This window comes from Chroicocephalus ridibundus, chromosome 16 (genome assembly GCF_963924245.1).
Source record: "Chroicocephalus ridibundus chromosome 16, bChrRid1.1, whole genome shotgun sequence".
Lineage (NCBI taxonomy): Eukaryota > Metazoa > Chordata > Aves > Charadriiformes > Laridae > Chroicocephalus > Chroicocephalus ridibundus.
In genome coordinates, this window is record NC_086299.1 from 2,361,955 (window position 1) to 2,387,014 (window position 25,060).

At 48.6% G+C, this 25,060-nt stretch overlaps 1 protein-coding gene and 1 long non-coding RNA gene across 9 annotated transcripts in view; both read right to left on the bottom strand.

The window, feature by feature from the left end:
- The window catches only part of CAMTA1 (calmodulin binding transcription activator 1), a 295,455-nt gene that overhangs the window by 245,487 nt on the left and 24,908 nt on the right, over positions 1-25,060 (bottom strand). For all 6 annotated transcript variants that reach the window (XM_063353609.1, XM_063353605.1, XM_063353607.1 and 3 more), the window contains one exon: positions 21,351-21,469. In XM_063353609.1, the coding sequence (XP_063209679.1) occupies positions 21,351-21,469 (119 nt within the window). The remainder of the gene's footprint in view (positions 1-21,350; positions 21,470-25,060) is intronic.
- Positions 1,474-12,777, bottom strand: LOC134524012 (uncharacterized). Of its 3 annotated transcripts, none has more exons than XR_010073471.1 (4): positions 12,692-12,777; positions 11,186-11,323; positions 8,737-8,962; positions 1,474-8,644 (listed from the first exon to the last, which is right to left on the bottom strand). It is a non-coding gene; the product is annotated as an uncharacterized LOC134524012 (long non-coding RNA). The 3 variants fall into 3 exon arrangements; XR_010073470.1 differs by having other exon boundaries at positions 1,474-5,813; positions 7,720-8,962; XR_010073469.1 differs by having other exon boundaries at positions 1,474-8,962.

Below are 25,060 nucleotides of genomic sequence, written 5' to 3' on the forward strand. Positions count from 1 at the left end.
TCCAGGGAGCCACAGGGGCGACGGCAGGGGCCGAGGGGGCCCCCCAGGCTCTGATCTGCAGGAACACTCCGGCAAAGTGAGCTCAGCCCCGGGCAGGGGCTGGGCTTGTCCCATTGCCCCTCGTCAGCTCCCATTGACCGCAGCTGGGAGAGGCCACAGGAGGGGATCGGCCGCACCTGGGCCACTTCCAGCCACGTGGGCCAGCTGGGTGTGTGTAGATGTGTGTACGTGTGTGCAAATATACGAAACTCATGGACATGGCTCATATACGTAACTCAGAATATGAGTATAATGTGATGTAACTCATAATGTGCACACTCGGCACACGCTGAAGCTCCCCAGTGCTGTGCGCAGCCTCGTGCTACGGCAGGAACAGGGAACACTGGGGGACTGTCACTTGGAAGGGGGCCGTATCCGCGCTCCGCTGCAGGAACGCGCGCGCTGTCTCCCCTGACCTTGCTGCAAACCGCAGCCGCCTTTGAGACGCGTCTCCCCCCGCCAGCAACCGCAGCCGATTATTGCCGTGTGGTTGTTTAATTACATCTGCTTGTGTGCTGCCACGGTCGCTGCGGCCGGTGCCCCGTTGAACAGCGGTGGCGATGATGGAGATTGGCAATGGAGATGGAGATGGCGATGGCGATGGCGATGGCGATGGAGATGGCAATGGAGATGATGGTGATGGTGATGGAGATGATGGTGATGGCGATGGGAAGCACATCCCACCCTGCCCGGGGCTGCCCAGCGCCCACGGGAATCACTGGTTTGGGCTGGGACACGCCTTTCCCAAGGGAGCGGGAAGTTTCCGGGAAGTGTGGCGGAGGAGGCGAGGAAGTCGAGCGCGTGTCAGCGCAAATCTGCGTTTGCTCAGCTGCGGCCGGCCCCGCTCCCCCCCGGCCAATTTACCCGGCGCTCGGGCTCTTCTCCAGATAAGCACATTGACTTTAAAATAAAGTGTGTGCCAACAGCTGCAGCACCGCGGCTGGAGCAGACAGAGATGTGGCGCTGAATGATAATTAAATACATTTTCATCATCTGTCATTTTTTACTGCAGGTGCCGGTGTAATAAATCCGAGCTTGACTCTTTTGTCAGCTGGCAGCAAACACGTTTTAACGCCAAATCCCGGGGGATGAATTCAGTCGCTTGGCCTTGCGCGGAGGGAGGAGCTGCCGCTAACACGCCAAGCGGGGAACGGATCCCGGGTCGCCTTCGCAATGCTTTTATTGTTTTGGTGATACACACGCCTGATGCAGCGTTTCAACCCGCTCCTACGGGGAACGCGAACCCCTCCACCGGCATCCCCAGCCGTGCCGCCGTCCCCCCGGCACGGCCCCGCTCCCATCCACCCCCCCGGGCCCCCCAGCGCCCCCGCGACCCGCTGGGGATGTTGGGGTTTTGGTCCAAGAGGAAACAAAGTCAAGGGAAAAAGGCAAACAGGCAGAATTTGCAAATGAATTTAATTAGAACGACTGCAACTCAGGAAATGACACATTTACGTTACTATGCTGTAACCCCAACTCGTAAATCCAGCGCCCGGCGAAGGAGCAGCTCCACTTCCCTGCGGATGGATGCAAACTGCTCGCAATTCACCTCCTGGAGAACAGCGAGTTCTTCGCCGGAGACCCTGCTGGGACGCCCTGCCTGACGCTACCTGCCATCGGCACCTGCCTGTGGTGCCCCACCGGCCCGTTAGCCTGCCCACGTCCAAAATCCCCGCTGGCACTGAGATACGGCACGTCCAGCCCTGCCAGGGCCACGGAGCAGCAAGCGGAGCCGGACGGGGCAGCCGCCTTCGCCCAGCAGAAGGGATTTCCTTGAAATGCTGCCATTTCCTACCGATTCTGAAAAATGAAACTTTTCAGGTCTCTGTTGCTGTCTGGTTTCAGCTGGGATAGAGTTAAGTTTCTTCCTGCGTGTTGGATTTAGTATGAGAATGCCCAGAGCAGCTGTGGCTGCCCCATCCCTGGGGGGGTTCAAGGCCAGGTTGGCCGGGGCTTGGAGCAACCTGGGCTGGTGGGAGGTGTCCCTGCCCAGGGCAGGGGGGGACACTGGGTGGGCTTTGAGGTCCCTTCCAACCCGAACCAGTGTGTGATTCTGTGACATACATTGTTTTAGTTGTTGCTAAGTAATGCTTATATTAAGTCCTGAACTTTCTCAGCTCCCCCCAGGGGCTGAGAGGGAACACCCACAGGACAAGCCGCCAACGGGACATTCCACACCACAGACACACCTCGCTGTAGAAATGGGGGTTGGCCGGGGGACGGGATCCCCCATCACTGCTCGGGACGGGCTGGGCAACCCACCACCGGGTGGTGAGAGCGACTGGTGGTGTACCGTTTTCCTTTGTATTCTTTTCCCGTTATTATCGTTGTTATTCTCTTCTGTTACTGTTCTATTAAATTCTCTTTATCTCAACCCACGAGTTTTTTCCCATTACGCTCCTTTTCTGTCCCGGGAAGCATCGCCAGGCGGGCACGGGGCTCTGCGGGGACAGGGACCATCCACAAGGAGCCGGGGCCGGCGAGAGCACGGCGCGTGAGAGCACACGCCAGGACACGGGGGAAGAACCGTCCTCCCAGATTCCGGTGCCGAGCGCGGGGTAACTCCACATGCCGACGATGGGGCTTGCCAGATGCACCCGGCTGTTTGTAACGCCAGCACTTAGATAATTACAGCTTGTCAACTTACAACGCGAGCCTGAAATTAGAGCACTTTATTTATCCAGCCAAACCTATACTAATGCAGTTATCTTTAAGACGGCAGAAAGCGTGTTTACGGAGTTTGTGTAGGTGCCTCCGAGTCCAGCTGCCCCGGACGGCGTCTCCCTCCCGGCAGCAGGGGCCGGTGGGAAATGCAGAGGAAAAAGCTTCGGCAGCGCTCGGTCTTCCAGAACGTACTGTGCTTCCAGCCTGAAAAAATCCCGATTTCTATCGGCGGCAGGTAACGCACCCCAAGGGGTCGGGGCTGCCGCTCCTGCCCTCGCAGCAAAGCCACACGAGCGGCTGCTTCGGCACCCGAGGTGCTTCCACCCATGTTCGCTCCGTTCTTCCCCCCTTGACAGATTTGGAATTTGGCCTGTTAATTCACCAGTAGTATTTGTCTCCTCGAGTCAGAAATGCCTTTTTTAAAAAAATGAAGTTAAATTTCATCGTAAGTAGATGAACCAAGCGGCGACAGAAGACTGGAACCCGCCTTCTGTGTAAGTGCACCAAGTGCCGCCGGGCTGCTCTCGGGAGTCCTCCCAGGGAGCGCCCTGCTCCAGCTCTTCTACAGAGCAGCAATTATAACACCATCAGAACACGTAAATAATCTCCAAACGTAAACCTCCGGAAAAAGCTGTGATTAAGCTTGCAGGCAGTAATCACAAACACTTAATTTACTGCACGTTTACAGACCTTTCCCCGTTCCCCAGAGTCGGGACCCGTCCCGAGACAGGGTTCTCGCTGCTCGTCCCGTCACGTTCCGAGAACCCATCATCCCTCGATCTGCTCACGGACGGTTATTTGCTTTCCCTGACATTTCGGCACCAGCTCCAGCTCCGGGCTGGTGAGCACCGGGCAATTCCCAGGAATCCCATTTCGAACAGGAATTGCCGTCCGGCAAACCGGCCCCTTCCCTCTCCCAAACGCCGCCGGCAGGATGCCCCCCGGGAACGGCCGCCATGGCTGGCACCGCCGGCCTCAAACAAAACACCATCTCCTTTCATTACAAGCATTCCCGTGGATTAAAGATGTGGGTGCCACAGCCAAGCAAGTTAAACATTTACTTTCTATTAAAACAGCTAAATGAGAAGATTAAAACCTGTTTTACATTTAACAGAAAGGCAGAGTCAAATCAGCACAGGAGCAGCTTAGCGGGTACTTAAAGCCAAGGCGTTCTGCTGCTGAGAGGTAATCAATTTAAGGAGGGAGGGATTTCTTAAAACTACTCAGAAAGGGGGAAAAAAAATAATACACATACATATGAAAAAATCTTTCAATTATCTCTCCCAAAGAACGCCTCCCAAAGCCCTGCTGCTGCCAAGTCTAATAGGCTTGCTTCAGCAGACAGCTCTTGCCCCAGATTTCCCCGTAAAATATTTTCACAGCTTATTAGTCTATTTAGCACGTTGCATGCTTAAGCTCTTTTGTTTATTTTTCATTTGAGATGGCAGGAGGAAAAGCTCCTATAGAACTCATGAGGGTGTTACCGACTGCGTCTAATGGCAAGTGTTTGAAGTAACAGCAGCTGGAGGTCACAGAGTCACGGAGGCGACGCGCATGACACAGCCGACTGTGTCAGAATTTATGCTCCGATTTCCTAACATCCAAACAGACTCCGCTTGGTAACCAAAAACTACCACGGCTGTGGCTGGTTACCGCTAAGCCAAAGCTCCTCCGGGGAGCGGAAAGTCTCGCTTTACAAAGCCTAAATCCGAGTCTATTTCAATGACCTGTGGCCAATTTAATGCACGTTCGGACACGAGAACGGCTCGGTTCCACCGCGCTGGCAACGGGGCACGGCTCCAGTGCTGCTGCCAGGCACCGTCCTTCCACCGAGTTCGTCAGGTAAGCCTCGTTCGTGGTGATCCATCCCGGCAAAAGATTTAGGTGGTGTGAGTTAAGACGAATGCCAAAAATGCAGGATAACACCAGGCACCGTCTCTGCCGAACGGTTTCCATCCAAACGTCCCAGCCCCACCGCCCGGCACAGGCCACGCACGGGCAGTGGCGAAACCCCGCTGGGACTCGCACCGGACACACACGGATCCCGCTCACCAGGGTTAAGAGCGATGTACTCTTATTTAATGACTAGGAGATTTTAAAAAAAACCCAATAATACAGCTCTATCAGCTTATCTCACTGCCATTAAAAGAATCGGAGCAACCATATTCTCTATAACAGAATTAGGTTTAATCCCCCCACGTGTTTTAGAGGTCGTCCCAAAGATAAGTCTCTATTTTAGTTATAATCCTCACTTTAAAAAGTTTATTAAAAACCCCCTGAAAAGCCTGAGGAGGCGGCAGGGTGGGGGCAGAGCGGGAGCGCGAGGGGAAGAACAGCCCGCAGCTCCCCTGGGCTGGGGTTTTCTGTTTTCTTTTAAATGATCGTATTTAATTTCTATTTGAAGCAGTCCCCAGCTGACAGAAGCCGCATGTGGGAAATGCTATTTAACTTGCCTTGTCGCATAAAAGTATTTTGGCACAAGTATATACTATACAAAAGGAATAACCTATTTTATTTAAAATATTTGAAAGAGAAGTTTTACAGCTAAGAACTAGGGAAAGCTTTCTCCCTTATTTTTCATTTGTCTTTCTGATCACGCTGAACAGAACGGCCTAACTTACAAAGTATTTTAGGACAGAAGCTAGAGCTTCTACTTGCAACCAAATGGATTTTGTAGTTTATGCAGATTAAATATTCTACGTACAGACAGGAAAGTAGACGAGCGGCTCCACGGCTCGTCGGCGAGAAGCCAGGCGACCCGTGGGCCGTGGATGAGACTCGTGGGGAAGGGTCCCGGTACCCGCCGTAAGCGATAACACCCCGGGATGCTTTCCCGGTGCCCGAGCGCGTCGCCTTCCTTGTGGTCACCCCCGGCCACCCCGGCACCGTCCGGCGGCAGGGCCGCGGGCAGCACGGCGGCACCAGCGCGGGCCTGTCCCGCATCCCTCCCGCGCCGGGGCACGCGCCGGCCCTGCCGCAACGACGCAGCTTCGCCTTCCCGAGAATCGCCGTTTCCTCAAAACTCCGATCTTCCCAGCAAAATCTGCACATTAAATGCCTTCACAGCACCCTCCTGTGGGGATTCCGCGTCCGTACAGAGACGGGGGCAGCTAGAAATGGGGCGAAGGAAGGAAATCATCATCCTCCTCCTCCGGCGGTGAGGCCGGCAGGGACGGGAGCTCCCTCGCGCCGGGACCGTCCGGCACGTGCCGTGTCCACGGCTGCTGCGCGGGGCTGGGGACACGAGGTGACGCCGGCGGCACCGCGGCCACCGGCCAGCACAGCCCGCGAGGACGGGAACACGGGGAACGGCCTGAAACCATCCCATGCATTCGCCTGCCAGTCACAGAGCCAAGGAGGGGCAGGCAATTTTAAAAAAAGGAAAAAAAAGGTTAAAGCAAATTTTCCTGTGGTAACCGCTGACAAATAAAAATGCCACCTCGACTGTCGCACTGGGGTTTGCAATCGCCACCCAACCGGGGTATTTAATCTTTAAAAACCTGCTCTCACAGTAGAGAAATCTCGATTTAGCAGCAAGTTATTCTGGAATCACTTCTGCTTTAATACTTTTGTTTTCGTGGTGGTGCTACACTTTAATTCAGCTACTTGAAAGCATTTTTATAAGCTACGGTGGTTTTATGCAACACTTTGCCACCAGGATAAAACACAGACAGTTCACTAATTTCTAAGAGGAGGAAGACCTTAGAGACTTTATAATTATTACGTTACTAAACATGTTAGTTTAAAAAAAAAAAAGGTCATATGTTAGTATGTTGATTTACAGGACAGTGATATTGAGATACAGAAATCTCATAGATAATACACGTTCCCATTTGTTGCAAGAATGCTATAAAATTATAGCTGAATAAATCTCGAATCCGAATTATTGACTGTCCTTCCGATCAGGCAGTAACTCGCTGTGCCTCACCACACAGGGCTTGCAGAGCGCACACAGCTCCATTCTCTGGTGCAAGGCGCAATAAGAACATTCATACGGCATTATTCGCCGCTGAAGCATCTCTCACCAAACTAATCAATCTTAATAGAAGACGCTTCTGTAGGATCTTAATAGACGATGCTTCTGGGAATGAACCAAGTTTTTGGCTTCCCAAATCAACAGGATTTTTGTTTTTAAAATCCAACATACGATTATTAGGTGAGGTGCACAGACAGGCGAACAACCGTCTGGTATTTTAGATGCTCTGAAGCGAGGTAAGAGTGATGGCGGGAGGGATGATCCCTCATTTCTGGCCAGGTGAGGTCTCTCCATACACTTACTGCTCGGCAACGACTGTTTTCACTTGTCTGGCACCACACACTGGCACCCGTCACGGGGCACCCGAGCATTCCGTCACGACAAAAACGGGTGGTTCAAGAAGCCAAGAGCAGAACTCCCGTCTGGGGAGGCTGAGGCTGCCCAGAGGCAGGCGGTGGAGGACGGATGCCCCCGAGTGCCGAGGGGCTGCTCCCGGCCCTGCAGCAGGGCGGGAGACGGGCCCTGCAGCCCTGGGGCCGGCAAAGCCACAAGCGGCACAAACGCCGGCCGCTGGGCTCACCACGGGCAGGCACCCGTATTTGTATTTGGTGGATTTTCAGTTACGGCTTTTAAAGTTTTAAACGTAGAAGCCTTGGAGAAAACCTGTACTTGGAACCATTTGTCTCCCTTAAGTTACCCGCAAACAGAATAATGATCCACTGAGCTGCGTAAGATGGACTTTGCATTGCCAACCACTGACATATTGCGAGGACGTGATATACTCCAGATTGATTTCAACATGTAGCATCAATCAGAAATAAGCTGTCAGAGGTGAGCATCTAGTTTGGGAAATTCAAGTGCAAAACTGCAATTAAAAATTGCCTTTCCACTGCTGGAAAGCCTTTTCATATTATGATACTGGACAATAACTAAACCCTCCTCTTAAAAGTTAAAAATTCACTGCAACCATGAAACTCTGAGAAAGGAAGAGCTGCCCAGCCTGTCACCTCTAGCTTGCTACCAAATCCTGATGCCATTACCGAGATCTCTGGCTGCTCTTCCAGGGCAAAGAACGGCCGAGGCTGATGGCAAGTGGGAGTGCGGAGGCGAGGGCTGAAATCCAGCCAGCAGACGTGGCACAGCAGAGCAGGCAGGAACTGCAGCAAGACGAACCAAGAACACGGTTTTTGTTGCTACTGTGCCACGAAACGTGTGTCCAGAGAAGGCTGGTGTCGAGTAGGAGCCTCTCGTCGTTAACGGATGCAAGTCATTACTCATCATTACTACCGTCAGGAACTACAGCATCATCCGGGCAGCAGCAGCAGTATTTCCTGGATGAGAACTCTCCATTTCTACCTTAAAGAATATCAATTCTTCCTCCACTGACCAGCCTTGCTCAGCAGATAGCAGAGCTGTTCCCAGCTACAAAGAAAACGTGTCCTAAATAAATCGAGAAGAGAAAGGCAAATAAAACGCTTGATAAAAAGTCTTGCAAGCGGTCGTCTTTTACAGGAGGGCAATAACCTCCCCAGCTGGAAGGACACCTTTTCCCGCATGAAGGTCAGATCTTCCAAAGGCACCGAGGCCACAAGGTGGCACACGGACTGTCCCCAACCCAACCAGCCTCTCGGAGACCACACTCCCCGTCTGCTGCTTCTGCGCATCTCCAAGAGGAACAGCGAATGCCAAAGCACGAACCCTTACTATTGAATTACACGTGGATCCAACTACCGAATTAGTCATTTCTTAGCCTCCCATCAGCCTCCTGCCTGCTATCGCGTGAGGATGAGGGAGACGGGAAGTTAACAGACTGACTTGCATGAAAAAGTAGCGCTTCTCATCAGGAACGTACATCCCAATGCCGCGGCACCTTCCCTGCCAGGTCCCTCCCAAAGAATGGAGAAAGGCAAGTCGTAGCGTGTGTTTCACACGTTCATCACAACAGGAGCATCACCCAGATCTAGACTAGGTCCAAGTAATAATCACTGTAATTAGTACTTCATTCATATAATTACCAGCAGACCCCATAACATTTTACAATGGAGGTAATTACCCACATTTTACAGCTGAGGAAACAGATACAGTGCAGGTGAATAACTTAAAAGAAATCATCAGTAAATCTGTGGCACAGCCAGAGACTGCAATTATCCTTATTCCCAGCCAAGGTTCTCCCCAATAATCCATGCTGAATTCACTTCTGTCTTGTGGGAAGGAATCCAGAGAAAATAAACACAAACTGGAATTTCCAATGTCTAGAAGAGCTGAAAAGCAGACAAGCCAAACCTGAGGGAGAAATAAAAACACATTTTTATCACCAAACGTTTTCTCACCCGAGGTCTGCAGCTAGGAGCGAAGGACAGAGAGAGACCCCAGCTCTAGCACCCCCAGGAAGCCAAACGCGGGGTTTCGGCTGCTACAGGAGTTCTACTTCTGCAAGCGGAGCCAAAGCAGGAGCTCAGGGCTGAGTCGGGAAGGCCGCCCGCCGGCGCCGGCTCACCCCTCCAGCCATCGGAGACCTTAATGCTTTTCGAGAACGTAAAGATTAAAGCAATGGCCATAATTAAATTATGTAAGGACTTTGCAAAACAATATACGCACAGAGCAGCAAGCGGGGTGGGAAGCCTGGGACGTTCCCCCCAGCCCAGAGGAGCAGCTCCCCGAGAAGCCGACTGCCAGGGCAGCACTCGGGCTCCCCCCGGAAAACCCCCTTCCCTCCACGCACGAGGGCAGCGGGATTCTCGCCCAGGAGCCGCCAGCCCTAAAGCACATCCGTAGGGGACGGCTGCCCATTTGTTAAGCTTACGTGTGCAGAGTCTGTACAGAAATCTGGGGTTCTGTGTTTTCACAGATACAGACGTGGCGGGGGAATAATCTGTCCTGTACACTTTTTTATCCTGCATGTTTGGATGGGTTTTATTATTAATAGAAAAAAACCCCGACGTTTGCTTGTGTTGACTGATACATCTGTTTTTCATAGTCCAGACCGCAGTGAGCCGTTTGTCTGTTGCCTATGTACATTCCATCACACGAACAGCACATGCGGATGATTGATACACAAGTGTGGCTATTAGGTTGAATAAAGCAGATTAGGTTAATCCGATCCCAGCTGCATTACCTGAACTGCAAGACATGCAATGTTCTAAATCCAGTAAATGTGCCAAGTATTTCATTCCAGCCATTTAGCCTTATGTTAAGGTTAGCATATAAAAGCATCCAGCAGTAGCAGATATTGCATAAATTTCAAAATTAAGACTTGTTTCAGGAGTGGATGTTATCAATATTCTGGCTTTGAATAACAGAAAAACCTCCTAAGCAGGAAGAGATCTCTCAACAGACTATTCTCTTAATATTTAAATAGACAAATGTTCTGCTTTGCCAACGTTTTGCAGCATCGGTGTAGTTCTTTGATTAAGTGTTTGAAGAAAACATGTATTTTAGTTCCTGCTCAGTAAAAAACAAGCTCAGTAAAATGAATTAAGTTCTGTCATCCCTTGCCATAAAACGGACAATTGTTGCTGACGTTACCTACTGTCATCCAGTAACGCTGCAGCAGACACACGAGAAAGACTTTAAGCTCTTAAGGGTAAATGGTAATGCTACCGCCGTGTTAACGAAGCAGCTTTTCTGACTAATATTTACTGTTGTTTATAGAGGAAACAGAACAATTCCTGGCCTCCCTTTCCAAGGGCTCTGCCTCCTCCTTCCTCAGCAGCCCGAGCATCCTGGAAGCCCGTGCCATAGTGAACAGGCATAATCCATATTCATTACGCTGATTTCTGGGAATAACCATCTGCATCTAACAGAACACTCGGAATGATCGTGAAAAAGAAAGCATGCATCCTCCTGTGCCACCCGAACGTCTTGCGAGATAAACCCAACTCTTCCATCGCTCGGAGCGCTTACCTTACGAAAAGGAGACAGGATGGACATGACAAAGTATCTCCTGAAACAAGAAATTCTAGCCATCTTTTAACCTATGTGTTTTTATATTATTGACTTCAATTCCCAACACGAGACATTTTTGTTCCTTTACTTTCCTTTTTCCCCCCTCGCTATTTGTTCTACCAGGAGGCAGCTGAAAGCCAGCCCTCTGCGCAGAGGAGGGAGATTCCCTTTGGTTTCCAGATGTCTAAATAAAGGGTTTTTTAAAAATTGCTTTCCTAGAAAGTCAAGGCATTCACATCTAACTGCTGCCTATATAAAATATGTGTTACAAGGAGGAGAAAAATAGTCTTCAAGGAGTTTTCTTGGGCAAAATAAATATTTTTTCCAGCGAGTTTTAAAAACCCTGTTCTGAAGGCTGGAGAAATAGCTCGGGATGATTCTGCAGGATCACACTTCTCAGGCTGACAGGCAGCATTAAAGCCAGAGTAAAAGCCAAATCCCAGCTATCCAAAAGACGCTCGCTGTAGGAGCGGCAGCCTTGTAGAGCAGAATTGATGACTCCAGGCCTACAAAAACTATTACAGCTAAAATTTGGAACAGGAGGGGAAAAGCAAAAACCACCTGAACGCTTCAAACACTGACGTAGGCTGCGATCGTCCATCTCGGCTCTAACCACTGGGTACATCAACACGGAGGAGACACTGCTCAGCAGAATTCTCTGAGTACTGTTTTGCCTGCCACGTTATTTAACAGGTGACTCTGCAAACACAATGAAGGGCAGTTTAAAAACAGAGCTCTTGCTGTTTAAGCGCAAAGATTAGTGCTGGAAATACCATTTTCCCAGGCGTGGATGCCGATTAAAAATAGAAGCCGCTTCCTGAAACAGCGTCTGGTGATGACGGTGCATCCCCACGGCTCCGGGGCTCAACCCTCCGCCCTGCCGAGGGCTGGCGGGTAGCCGGGGCAGCTCGGGGGCCAGCAGCACCCCGTAAACACCCAGCGGAGCTTTGCTGTGTTTTCCAGGGAAACACCAGCAGCGGGGTCTGCAGCGGGGCTGCGGGCTGCCCCAGCGAGGCCAGACGCGGGCAGAGCCCAGGGGAGGTCGGCGGAGCCGGCTGGTAGGATGTGAACGGCTCGCTCCCATTTTAGTCTGTAGCCCTAATGAACGATATGAAGTTTTATAAGCATCAACAAGGCTCAGAGAAGACCTAAATCCATTTCAGTGCTCATTTAGCAGCTTCATCTGTGTGCAATTAAAACTTCAGCATTAAATGTTAGAGAATAAAATAATGAGACACTTAAAAAATAATCTGTGCTTCAGTGGGCCGTGCTCAGTAGATTTCATATGATCATTTACAAGACAAAAATAGAATCTGGCCAAAATCTGTCTTACACACCGGTGCCCTGGCAATGGAAAAATGGAAAGAAACGGCTACTAAACTCTGAGGGCTTTACTATCCCCCGTACACACAACACTGCTTCTTTAAGCACATCTCAAAGCATTGATAACTTTCCTCTTGGCTTCAATGATAATGTAAAAATAAATGTAAATTGAGTTTCGATTGGGATTTTCATTTTGGTCTAATGCCTAATCTTTTATTAAAATAGCTATCAGTTTTAAACTGATGGTTAGGAAAAGTTATCTTCAGGACAGGGAACAAAATTTTAACAATAAAGAATGTTTCTTATTCATAAGAGTATCTTAAATGCTCCCATGATTACTTTGGGCTACCAAAACGTGACTGGGGGGTGGGATGGGAAACAGCGTATGTTTTACTGGCCGAAAGAACTGTAGAGAAATGCAAATTAAAATCAAAGATGTACAGAAATATCAAAATAAATTAGATTAACTACTGGGAGAACACAGGTCAAAAAAAGTAATGTACTATACGAGAAACATACACACAGTTAAACTTAAGCAAAAACCAATGAAAATGACATACTTTATTTTTTTTAAATAACTGAAATAATTTTTATTCAAGAAAAGCCAACATTACATATCTTCATAGAAAAAAATAAAAAGACATTTGGGGAGGTCAAAGAATGCTACAGTTTAAAACGATGAAATGTTACAGCTTGCACACCAAAATTAAAAATGAAATGAAATTAAAAAAATGAAATGGTTACCAAAGTAATGCAGGTCAAGGGATCAAAGGTGAAGGGTCACACATTATTAAAAAGAAATCCAAAAGGGCGTCTGCATCAAGATCTCTGCAAAACAAAGGAGCTTCAGTGAGTACAACTAATACCTTCCACGGCATCACATCAAAGCTCTCGCAACTCTCACACAGCACACGCTGCGGCCACTGTCCCTCCTGCGGCCACCGCCACCCCGGCACGGAGCTCCACTCCGTCTCCTAGCAGCTCTTTTTATTATTTTGGGTTGTTTTTTTTTTTTAAATCTCTCTTTAGAATGGCTTCTACAAGCCTTTCCGTTTCCACGCTGGTGCACTGGTTTCTCATTATACAAAACGTCTCTCCAGAGCTGGGGTACAGGCAGCCCGGCTCCGGGGCTCGAGCGGGGACGCAGAAAGCACGCGGTCCCCTCCTCGGGGACACCGCTGCCTGGGCGAGAACACCACGGGCTGGCAACTTGTAGGATCATCTGCTTTCAGGGCAAGGACTACACGCTCTTTCAAGAGTTTGCTTTGTTCATTGTAACTGTGGAAATATAGTAATTATTGACACACACGCACACTGAACTCCTAACATCGTAACGTACTGGTTTAACGCTACAATAAAAAAGTAATTCAAATGTGGTTACCCAGACAAAGGCCTCTCCTCCTGGAATTTCAATTACACAGAAGCTATAAAAAACCTTTGGTACCCATTTCCAAGCAAGATGCAGTCAATTATCTATACTAAATTTATGCAGAGCGCGTAATATTTACATCAGATAACTTTAGGAGAAAGACACCCACCAAGGGCATTACATCCCTTTTTGTTCCAGTGCCTCCCCCCCCGGGGCAAGGCTCTGGGAGTCTTTCAGCGGGACCCGAACAGCTTCATGTGCGAGCCAAGAAACAAACCCACCCCACAGAACCGTGCCCTCCGAAGGCAGCGAAGCCACCAGCGGCAGACAATCACCATCGCCAAAGCTGAGGTGCAGCACAACGAGCCAACGCGCCTGTACGGTTTTCCAGAAGACACATGGCACCTTCCCGCGCGGCTCCAGCTTTACGCGTAACACTGTCAAGAACCCGCCGGAGAAGGCAGGACGGTCTCTGTCTTCCACATCCCCCTTGGCAGCAGTGTCTGGCAAACTCTCTGCTAAAGCTGTGGCCACATGTTGGAGTTAAAGCCAAGTTCTTGCCATTATTTCCAACATTTATCAATTCCAATTTTTGTGAACCAAACCCGAAAGTCTGCTTTTCCGCTGTCGTTTCACCCCTGTGCTGAGGCTAGGTCCCTTAACCACGACGTACGCTACAGATTTCCAAGACGACCTCATTTTGGAGGAAAACGGTTTGGAAACCAAGCGACTTAGAAATAATTCAACAACAAAGGCAGAGATTTGCAGTGACTCAGCACTAATTAAGCCCGGAAGGCCGGACCGAGAGTCCTGCCACCAGGAGGACCCCGCACCTCCGGAGCTCCTCAAAGGCGGGCGCTGGGGAAGGGAACATGGTCCCCCCGGTGCGGGTCCATGCCGCAGGCACCGCATCCCCCAACACTGGCCTGGGCCCCCCAGCTGCTCGGGGAACACAAAATTTGCACAAAGATCAGTTTTTAATAACTCCAAGAACGCTGTACCTGCGGGACGGCAGCTGAGCCCAGCGCCCACCACCTCACCTGCGTTTTCTCGCCCCCCTCCAGCCAACAGCCCCCGCTCCTGTTTTCATGGTTGTCAACAACCCGCCAATTCCGAAGGAATGAACACAAAGACTTTTTTTTTTTTTTCCTTTAAATTTCTCCCCTCTCAAAACACATTTCTCCCCTCTCCCCCAGGTACACTTTGTCGCCCCTGATGCCCCAATGATCACTTCTTTTGCAGAAAAATAATTGGTTTCACTCTTCGTCCTTTTTCTTAAGTACTACCCCTGCATAAAATCTTTGTTTTTATTGGCACTAATTTTTCCTTCATATCTAGTTTTTCTTTTTCATCTAAATCCCCTGATTTTTCCCTTCAAAATGAAACAGCCCCCCTTGGAAGCAGCGAACATGAGACCGAGAAGACAGGATTTCAATCACTTACAAAATGTAATATCCTCAGTTTCCATTCATTTGACAAGTGAACCAATTCATTTGTGTTTATATATGCCAGTCCCTGGCAGAGAGACACTTAAATTGACTTTGTAAATTGACTTTGTTGTAACATTTTCCTTGTAAAATGCGGTACAAAGTACAACTCGCGCAACACAGCAAGTGAGTATTTTCCCCCGTGCTGGGCCAGCCAGAGACCCCAACACGCGATGCAGCGCTACCTACCACGATACAAATATTCAGAGGTATTTTCATAGGTTACTAGTATCAAAAAGCCAGTGAGTTAAATACTAACAGCATTTTATACTTTGTGTACAATTTGCTAAAACTAATTATGAAGTAATTTTTTTCTTTAGCTATCATTAAGTGTAAAAAAAAAAAAGTTAATTTAATTCATTCAATCAAATTTGCTGGGGAAAAAAACCAGGAGGGCAGCGCTTTATCCAAAACAATCCATCTCATCTGCCTGCTGTGCTTCACAGGACTCACCCTGGTCCCAGGCCTCGGACACATGAACTGCACACAACTGCAAGATCAGCCATTTTTAAAGACTTATCATTATACAACTACAACGTCGGTCCTGACAGTAACAAACGGGAAGGAAAAGTTAGATTTCCCTAGGAGGAAGACGAGGGATCTCTTTCTGCCGGAGCCCGAAGCGCAGAGCAGGTATTGCTGCGTGCGGTTAGCACTGCCAGCAGCAGTAACCTTCCAGTTCTGCTCCATCACCGAGCCCACTCACAACATTCGCTAATTACGCAAACATGACTGAGAAACTGCACAAGCAAAGCCAGCAGCAGATTTTCTGCTTTGTACATTAACCAAAGCGCAGAATGTCATTAATTTCACAGAATAAACCCACAATGAAGTGCTTCTGTTACAGAGAAGTTTCCACCCCGCTCCCTGCTCAGCCCCCACTGCAGCCACGCGACGGCCACCGCTCACCCCCCTGCGCCCCGCTCGGGGGAAACCTCCTCTCCTTCCCGTTTCACCTTCACAGCCTTTCCTCTCCTTTAAAAACAGTGGCTTTCTCACACTCCTGTTGTGGGCCGAGGGGATGGCAAGCACAGTACCGACGGCTGGGAGAGCAGCAAGGGACCGACAAGCCAGTGACACGCTGGGGTGGCCGTGCCTTTCCCAGCCATGATGGCTAGCAGAGGCCACCACAGAAACACGGGATGTAATCCACACCGACGTGCCTGGCTTTACAGGTGCTCTGGCTGCTCCGGCACTTGGCAAACGTTTTGCCCTCAACTGGCGCTCCCTTTCATTCAGAAAACCCTACGTTACCTGGTTTCAGCCCCCAGCTCAGCGCAAACCGAAGGACAGCCCCGTGTGCCAGACCAGCGGCGGCAGGAGGAGACGCCGCGTAGGAAGGGGGAAGGATGCACGGCGGGCAGTGACCGCTTCCCCACCACTGCCCCAGCAGAGGGTCATCGGTCGAGACACAGAGCAACAAAACTTCTAGTAACAGCATTTGCCAATACCGCCGAAATATTTTATGCTCCGTGATCACACGGGCAGCAGGCAATTGGTCAAAATTAAATATTCTCACTGCTCCTGCGCGATCGGAGCGGACACAGACACGAGGGTGTGCCAGCTTTGTAGGTGCTCCGCAGCCGCAGAGCTCTCACAACGGCCAGGCTCTGGCTCCGGGAAACCGCGCTTAACCAGAACACATCTGAATTGACCTCAGCTTAATGGAAAGCTTTAAACAAAACGCACTGAACAACTTTACGGTCCTCAGGAAACCGTAACAAGCAGTCGCTTTTCCAGAGAGTTTTGCCACCTTGATGGCAGAGGGGACGCTGTGACCGGGACAGACCCCCCTTCCTCGCTCTGACTGTGGTGATGACAAAAGCTGATCCACGCGTTGGCTCAACCCCGTGAATTAACACCACATTCGGCTACTTCGGTAAATAAGGTATGAACCGGTACGGTAACACAGGGACGTGTTACAATAGACCGTACTATCCAGGGCAGCCTTAAAACTAATAGGTGTTTTAAGTTTTCAGCCACAAGAGTTAATTCTAAAAGGCACTTAAAAACATTTAAAAAAACCCAAGAAAAAGTAGCAGCATGTCGTACTGCTGGGTCTTCACCCAGAGCGGTGCTTTGATGAACAAATGGGCGATGACAGGACCGTGCCAGTACCCGGCTGCCCGACGCGTCCCTGCCGGGGGGCAGACAGGCACCGCTCCACCTACTCCCCCCAGCCCCGACACTCCCCACTCGCTTCCCAACACGCTCCGGGTCCCTCACGTCCCTCAGGCAATTCTCCAAACCTTTGAGATCTTCTCCGCGGGTCAGAGAAAAGACGGGAAATAACCTGATGTCAAGCGGGACAGGAGAATGTCACCGTCGTGCAAGCAAAGCAAAACCGCCAGACCACAGAGACGTCAGCGAGCGCGCGACTCTCGGTCCCCAACGCAGCATCGCTAAGAACTTCTTCCTATGCTACGTAACGCTCCAATAGAGAGTTTGGTAATTGCGTCCGTTTGCATACTACCAAGCAATACCTACGCCTGAAACTGTACAAAGCTGATGCTAGATATCCCGCTGGAGAACAGGGCATTCCTGCCCTGCCCCTCAAGGAAAGCCTACGCACACGAAGCAATTACGACTGGCTTTTTCTACCGTGGAAATTCTGTGCTTCTCCCAACAGAGAACGTAAATACAGAATACTGTCAGAAACAAAAGCCCTAGGTAGCATTTTACATTTCCAATGTTTAACTTTTTCTTCTTTCTCGTACTGTGTCATTAAGTGTTTACAAGGATGATTAATGACTGCGGCTGCCAACTCCATTAACGAGAGGCATCTCTGCTCAAAGCTGCAATCCCGCTTTTGGCAAGCGCCGAGCGCAGACAAGGTTACTCCGACACCCTTGAGCCCTGCGCCCTCCGCTCCGGGGAGCAAAGCTCCCGCTTCCCAGACAGCCTGGTCACTGACGGAATGGGGCAGGACGCGTCTCTCCTGCTGCCCACAGTGATCGGCGGCTAACGAGCCGGCCACCTCGACCACCTCCGTCAGGGCAGCACCGAGAGTCGGCGCTCCCGGATGCAGGCTGGGCACGCACCGCGAGCACGGCAAGGAGGAGCCTCTGCTCCGGCCCCTCACTGAAACCAAACCAGACCCGCACCACACCAACGCTAAACCGGTTCAAAACGAACGACAACTAGCACCCAAGAGCAAGGAACTCCCTCACACGCACAGCGTGGCGGAATTTTCTGGCAATTAACTGATTTGGCCTAACGTGAGCAATCGCATGAAAATCCCCTTTCTATCCTCCCCCAGAGCAAGAGAAATAAGCACACGCACACTTTCACAGGCATCTCAAAAAATGTAAATCTGTAATTAAATTGCTTGGCTAAACTTAGGATTTTGCACTTCTGTTAAAAAAAAAAAAAGAATTAGAAGGAACACTTCCTTCACTAGGAAATATAAAACCACTATAAACTTGATTTAAGACGAGATGACATCTTGATATGGAAATATATTTCCATCAAACATTTCAGTTAAAACTGCATAATCTGACGGAAAGCAAACATCTCGATAACGTGTTCTAAGCATTTTTAAATGCTCCATTTCTCTTGCTGCTCATCGCATTATTTTACTAAGTGTAAAGTCAACCTCAACCTACTCAGCTCTCAAAGGATATTGTTTCTCCATCCCAATTACCCGATCCAGAGCAACACATGACCATTAGCCTGCATCTGCAGACCAAAGCGCCCAAAGTTATTTGCGGCGTTGCCATGGCGATGCCCTGGCAGAGGGAAGACCAAACCCCCGCTGCTCCCTGACCCCCGCGTTCAGCCCCGGCAGTGGCTCGTTGGCGGATGCCAGGGACCCTTCGGCAGCTCCAGCCCCGGAGCAGAAAAATGCCCTTGTGCTTTATTTCAAGGACCCGCAGATGCCTACAAGGGCCATGTTTAAGCTTCCTTGAAATAACCCCATGCAAAGGAGCAGAAAAAGCAACACTTAAGGGGTTCGAAAAGTCATAGCTGGGTTAGGAGGGTCGACTGCGGCCACCCCTTGGGATGCATCCCGCACCACATCCCACACTCCGGAGAAGTCTACGGTGAGACCAGACACCCCTGAGTTCATCCAAAGACATACGAGTTTGAGGGAGGACAGCAATGTCATAGACGTATTCAGATCTTTAAGTTACTTCATGCATTTTAATTTCTTTTATATCTTTTGATAAACCTCCCTATCGGTGAGAGACCTTGCAAAGAGTACCAGGGATTTTGAAATTAACACAAAGATTCTGGAAGTACCACTGTATAAAATACATCTTTTTCTCCTATATTTTACAACTCCTGCTTTCACCAGCATAGACAGAACACCTGTGTACTCAGATGAAAAAAATATATTCCCTTAGGAATGACTCTGAAATGTAGTCCAACATTATTATTCAATTATACCCTAAGAAAAATTCAAGTTTTATAACAGTGAACAAAATTAAACTTGCAGGTTGGGGGTGGGGAGGGAAATAAAATCTGTAAGCTAAGCTCCCTCCTCCCCCGTAATTAACACAAATTTTCCAAGACTTCATCTAGGCACAAGATTCTGCCTTTTTTTTTTTTTTTTTCTTTTTTTCTCCCTTCTGAGCTAGCGAGGCCAAAAATCTCAGGCCACGAGAAAAGCTCTTCCTTTTAAATAATGCAACAGGGAGACTGGAACCGACACACCACGTATGCCAGCAGAGACAGCGCCAGCAGTAACCCACGGACAGAACCGGCTCCCGGTCCCGCTGCGCGGCAGCCACGGTGACAGGGCTTGCAGGAAAGACAGACAGAAATGAGTGTGACAAACTTGACATTCAAAAAGCCAGAAGTGGGTTGGTTTGGGTTTTTTTAAACATACTACCTGATGATTTGTGATTATTAGCGAACAGTCCCTCTAGAATTAAGGTACGAGACAAACGCACACCACAACACGCCGGCAAACACCACCAAGGCCATCCACTGCTCCCTCCCCAGAGCGACGGCGATGCTCCCAAGTTCTTCTTCTGGCCTCATACACCTCGCGAGCACCCACACCTTCCCCTTTGCATCGTGCTTATGGATAACACAGACTTTCAGCTCTATGATTAACTTCATTCGCCACGTTCTGTACCCTGGGAGGCTGCAAACACCAAACGCTGTTCAAAAGGAAAAGCGAAAGCCTGTGTGTGTAAATGTACACACAAGGCTCTAGCGACAACAAACACAACAGAACTGAAAACCAACAAGCTGCTTCCAGTAACAAAGAGGAGCATCGTTCTGCCACAAACCTGGGCAGAGAGCTAGCTTTCTCAACTGTCTTTGTCAAAACATCACCTTTCCGAGGCACTGGAACTGCTATTACTCCGTGCCCCATTCCCATTAGTATAAAAAACGCTTGCACAGAACAAACTGCAACCCACAGCTTCTACAATTTACATTTCAATTCCAATGACCCAAGACAAAAACATCTACGCAAAAGAGCCAGTGCCAGCAACTCCCCAAAAGACCCGATTAATTCTGCCACAGTAATTAGTATGTTAAAAAGGATACTTGGCTTTAACTTTCAGACAAAAGGAGGGGGAGTTCTAAAGGACCCCAACTTTGAAATATACACACATGAAGCGACCCATATTTGATTCTGCGCTCAGCAAATACACACATGAACCAATTCACAGTTGCTTCGGCGCTCAGCTTGCCACGTGCAGTCGTTAAACTCCTGAGCACAGTTTTTGTTAACAGGTTTAGATGTCGCAAACGACCGATCAGAGGGACAAGAACCATTAGCTTGCAGCAGGGAGATACTAACTGGAGTTTTACAGGAATTTCTCAAAGTTGATTGCTTCTATTATTAAATGATTCCCATAAATATGGCAAGGGTACTGTAAGACAGTGCTACTAAAACCCAAAACTATCCTGTGGGTATTGCCGCGTAACTTCCAGCCGTGCTGCCCCGGGGGAATAAAGGCAAGGGATCGCAGACCTATTGGGATTGTTCTTCGCCTTCCCCCGGACCCACCAGACACCTGACTTTGAAATACCTCTCCTTCATTTCAATGAACCCAACCATGACGCGTTAACAGGAGACATGCAAACCAGCACACTCAGAGTAACTGGATTCCAGTATAAAATGCCCAATTCTTTGTGTCCCCTGTCCTTAACAAGATTTCTCAGCCAGGAGTCAGCTAATTATTTCTCAGGACCCTGTTTGGCAGGAAAGAACATGCATTGGTTTTTTGTTCATAAGTCTTTACACACAGTAAGATAACATTTTGTTTAAAACGGTACCAAAACACCTATCTAATTTTAAACAATTTTGACACACGTCAGTGAGATGATACAAGATTTGACTCTGAGACAAGTGACATACACACACGCAAGCCATAGACTTCTGCTAGACTAGTAGTCAGCTTCCACATTCGCCTTCAAGCCTAGTTTAAAGCTCACTTTAAACTTTTAATAGGACTTTATTATTTTAAAAACAGGTTTCAGAGCCAGGGCATTCATATTCTGTAACTTACATGACATTCTCTCAAAAAATAATCCATAAGCATCAAGTAAACTGGTACGTTTAGGAACAAGTAAGAGATTTAACTACCTCATTAGTGTTCCAGCGGTGCCTCTCTTTCGGTAAACTTGAACATTTTGGTAGACATTCAAGCAGCTTCTTCGGTAAAAAGATTTTTACATGACTGCCATTGCTGTTCCCATGATCATCTAGAAAGAAGAGAGAGAGACGATGTACACACCGGGGAACAGGCGGTTTCCACGAGGAGACCCCAGCTACCAGAGAGCTTGGAAACCCCCCAGTTCCCTTGTCAAAGAGCAGGTAATTTCTCACTGCAAAGAAGAACACGGCTTTCTGTTGAAATGGCATCTTTATTTCAGAAATATAAATACAGTTTAATTCCTTGTGGTTGCAAAGTTTGAGAAGAGCTTTGATGGATTTGTGCACGAGGAGCCCGTGTGGGTGCTTACCTGTGCCTATTTTAGCTTATTATTTCCCTCAGTAACAAATTTTACAAGCAATAGCGACAAAATGTTATGGAAGCTGCACCCACAGCGGTACGACCTGCCAGCAAAGTCGTAAATGAAGTTCACGCTCAACAGGATTTGCAAGTAAATAGACACAGAACCCCAGTACCTGCTATAATTTTGTCAAGCTGCAGCAGAAATGCAACTCCAGGTCTATTAGTTCATTTAAAACTAAAATCCGCTGTACCGATTAAAACCAGGTTACTGTTCTTTCCACGGACAGCTCAGAAAGTGAATGTAGTTCCTCAACATGAGTGAGGCAGAGGGATGGAAACCTTCCTATCTCACCTTCCCCGGGGGGGTCTCAAAAGCAGAAATACTGCAGAATACAAAATTACTCTTTTTTGTTGCTAAAAACGTAGAAGGTGCATTGATTCCCCTTAAAAAAAAAAAAAAAAACAAAAGCGAGACCCAAAAAAGTCCAACAACAGGCTGCAGAAGTCCCAAAACCATTAAGCTGGTTACATCTCTACCATCACCTGAAGAACCAGAGCATCCACGAACCGCCTGTTTATGGACCAGATCAGTCCCCACGGAAGAGGGAAGCAGAGCAGCAGGATCAGAGATCCCAGCTACGGCACAGGAGTTCTGTGGGTTCTCCTTCCAAAAGCCCCTTCTCTGCCGTCTTCCGCTGTTGTCGCGCTCCGCGTGACAGATGCTGGGCGGCGGTATAGGAGAAGTACACTTACTCACCGGCATTTTACCCTACAAAATTAATTTATAGTCATTTCCCATTTGGAAGTGTACAGAAAAAGGATATTAACTTTTTTCCTTTTACACATCTAATCATTTTATGTCATTAAACAGATGCCAGCATCATGATAAAACTCCTCAGCGATTACAGAGGATACAGACATTTCCCGTGACCTGCAGCAAAGCAGAGAGAACCGTCCCGCAATCACTGGAGAAGGCGGGTGAAGAGCACAAACCAGCAGCCAGACATCCCTAGTATTTTTAAAGCTTGATTATACTCTTGGATGTGTCAAGTTCAACAATATACATGCTGTTAAATCAACTACTCGTGCAAGCACAGCAGATGAGTTTACAAGATAAGCAGCGATGTGTATGATAATCGTGAGCTGCTCTATAATTTATGAGTCCTGTGCGCTCCCTGAGTTATTGGGAACTTTGCTGTACGGCTGCTTTGGACTAAATCAACAGGGCTGCCAGCTTCCTACCTCTTCCCGGCCGAGGGAGCGCTCCGGCAGCATTGATCTCTGCTGAACGGATAAAGAAACCAGGAAGCAGGCGCTCTCAATTAATATTTTGCATGCCATTCCAGGATTTCTCCCTTGCCATCGAGGGTCTCAGACCGCTACTCTATGGGGCTTTTTGGCCACATCCTTTTCCCAGTCAATATTCTGCACGTGTGGCTGTCACCTTTGTTATTCGCCCCCATCTCTGGCCACTCAAAGCTTCCCAAACACGCATGTCGTGACACGGGGGGTTATCCACAAGGACACCAACCCGACGGGGGCCGGGCAGGGCCCCACTGTGCCAGCGGCCCCCAGACATCCCCACGGGCGCTTTCAGACCTGCCACCCAATTTAGCTGGTACCTCCTTAACATTCCCTACATTTAATTTTATACCGTTTTCATTTCTCATTCAAAATATTGCATTGCACTACATTCAATTCATTAAGGCGGCAAAGTATTTTACAGCACACATTATTGCTTTTATCAGCCAAACTACATCCCCAGTTACATCTCATCAGCTTATTTTCCATGGGCACATTTTAATTGACATTAATTGTATTACTTCCCCTTACCTCCGTATCAGTCAAGTCCTCTATCATTCATTCCATTATTTTGCGGGGCTGGCAGACCTCTAATTATTCAGCTCGTTTTATTAACTTTCTTCCACTGTCATCAATTATCAGTATTATTAATCCAAAAAGTGCCGATGGATAATAGATCCCTTAAAAATGTTTTGGTAGAAGTTCTCAGAACTTGCTGACTCTAAACCTTCCAAATCCTGTTGTTAGCATCTCATACCTTTGTGTTATTGTAGCCACGGAAGGTCATTTTCATCATCCTGTAATGTGACTACATCTCGCGTAATGCTTCCCTTCTCTGCCTTTAGCAACGACATTTCTTCATTCCAAAAGATCCCCAACATGGAAAACAACAACTGCCACCTGCCTCAATCTTTTCGTTAAAGAATCCTCTACCTGCAGGGTCAGAATGACACACAATAATTACGTTATGCGAAGCGAATCCCGAATTCAGTGACCTCTAAAACAGTTTGACCTTGGGAAAGGACGAAGCGGGCCAACCAGCTCTGAGGATTAAGAACAAGAAAGCGCCCGTACCCAAACGATGCTTGCTTTAGAACTTGCTTCTCCGCCCGCGGGAATCACTCACGACATATTCCCCAACGGAGGGAAGCCAACGTGGATGAGGGGGAAGCCGGGCACAGAGGAGGAGGAAGAAGAGGAGGACTGCTCTCCCGGCTGCTCTAAGGGTGCTGCAGATCTCAGTCACCTGGGACCTCCTCCGGGATCAGGCTCCTTCGGAACGCCCTCGCCACCACCCGGGACCTGCCACCCCACCTACAGGCTGGTGACCCACCGCTCACGTCCCTGCGAATCGGCGATGGCTCTGCTGCTCACATTCCTCACCAACAATCACAATCTTTCCAACTCAAACGCTTTAGGGAGGTGGAGCAAATCCTTTGGTTTGAATCAAATCCCTCATTTCTAGTCAGCCCACCATAACCACTCACCAGAATGTCTCCTGCTGAAGTCAGAGGAGCGAGAACCAACTGCTCGGCACCCGCGCCCAACTTACAGAGCAACCAGCACGTTCCAGAGGAAATATTTTACATTTATTTAGAACTAAAATTTCCTCTGTTGTTAAAAAAAGGAGCTGCAATTTCACAATGCTTATTTGATTTCACTGTGCTAATCCAGGCCAGATCTGTACTTGAACTTTCTTGCCCGTATTATTTTTGCTATGGGTGCGACTTATGACATTGTGATCTGCAAACCCATCCAGTGTCAATAAAAAGTGCTTTTGCAAGCAAAGCTGCACTTGCACAAGGAGGATTTGCCGGTAAAGCTCTATCGACATGGGGTTTTTTTTAGTGCAAAGCTGGCCACAGCTCAAAAACGCTTCCCGAGGCATGCACAGCCAATTCTGAAACTACAATAAGGAAGCTACATACTAAAATACAGCAGCCTACAACACATCTTGCTATATTTCAGTATGAAATTCCAAAATTTAGGTTCCGTTGGCAATCTTCAAGATTACTTATTAGAAAACCAGAAACTC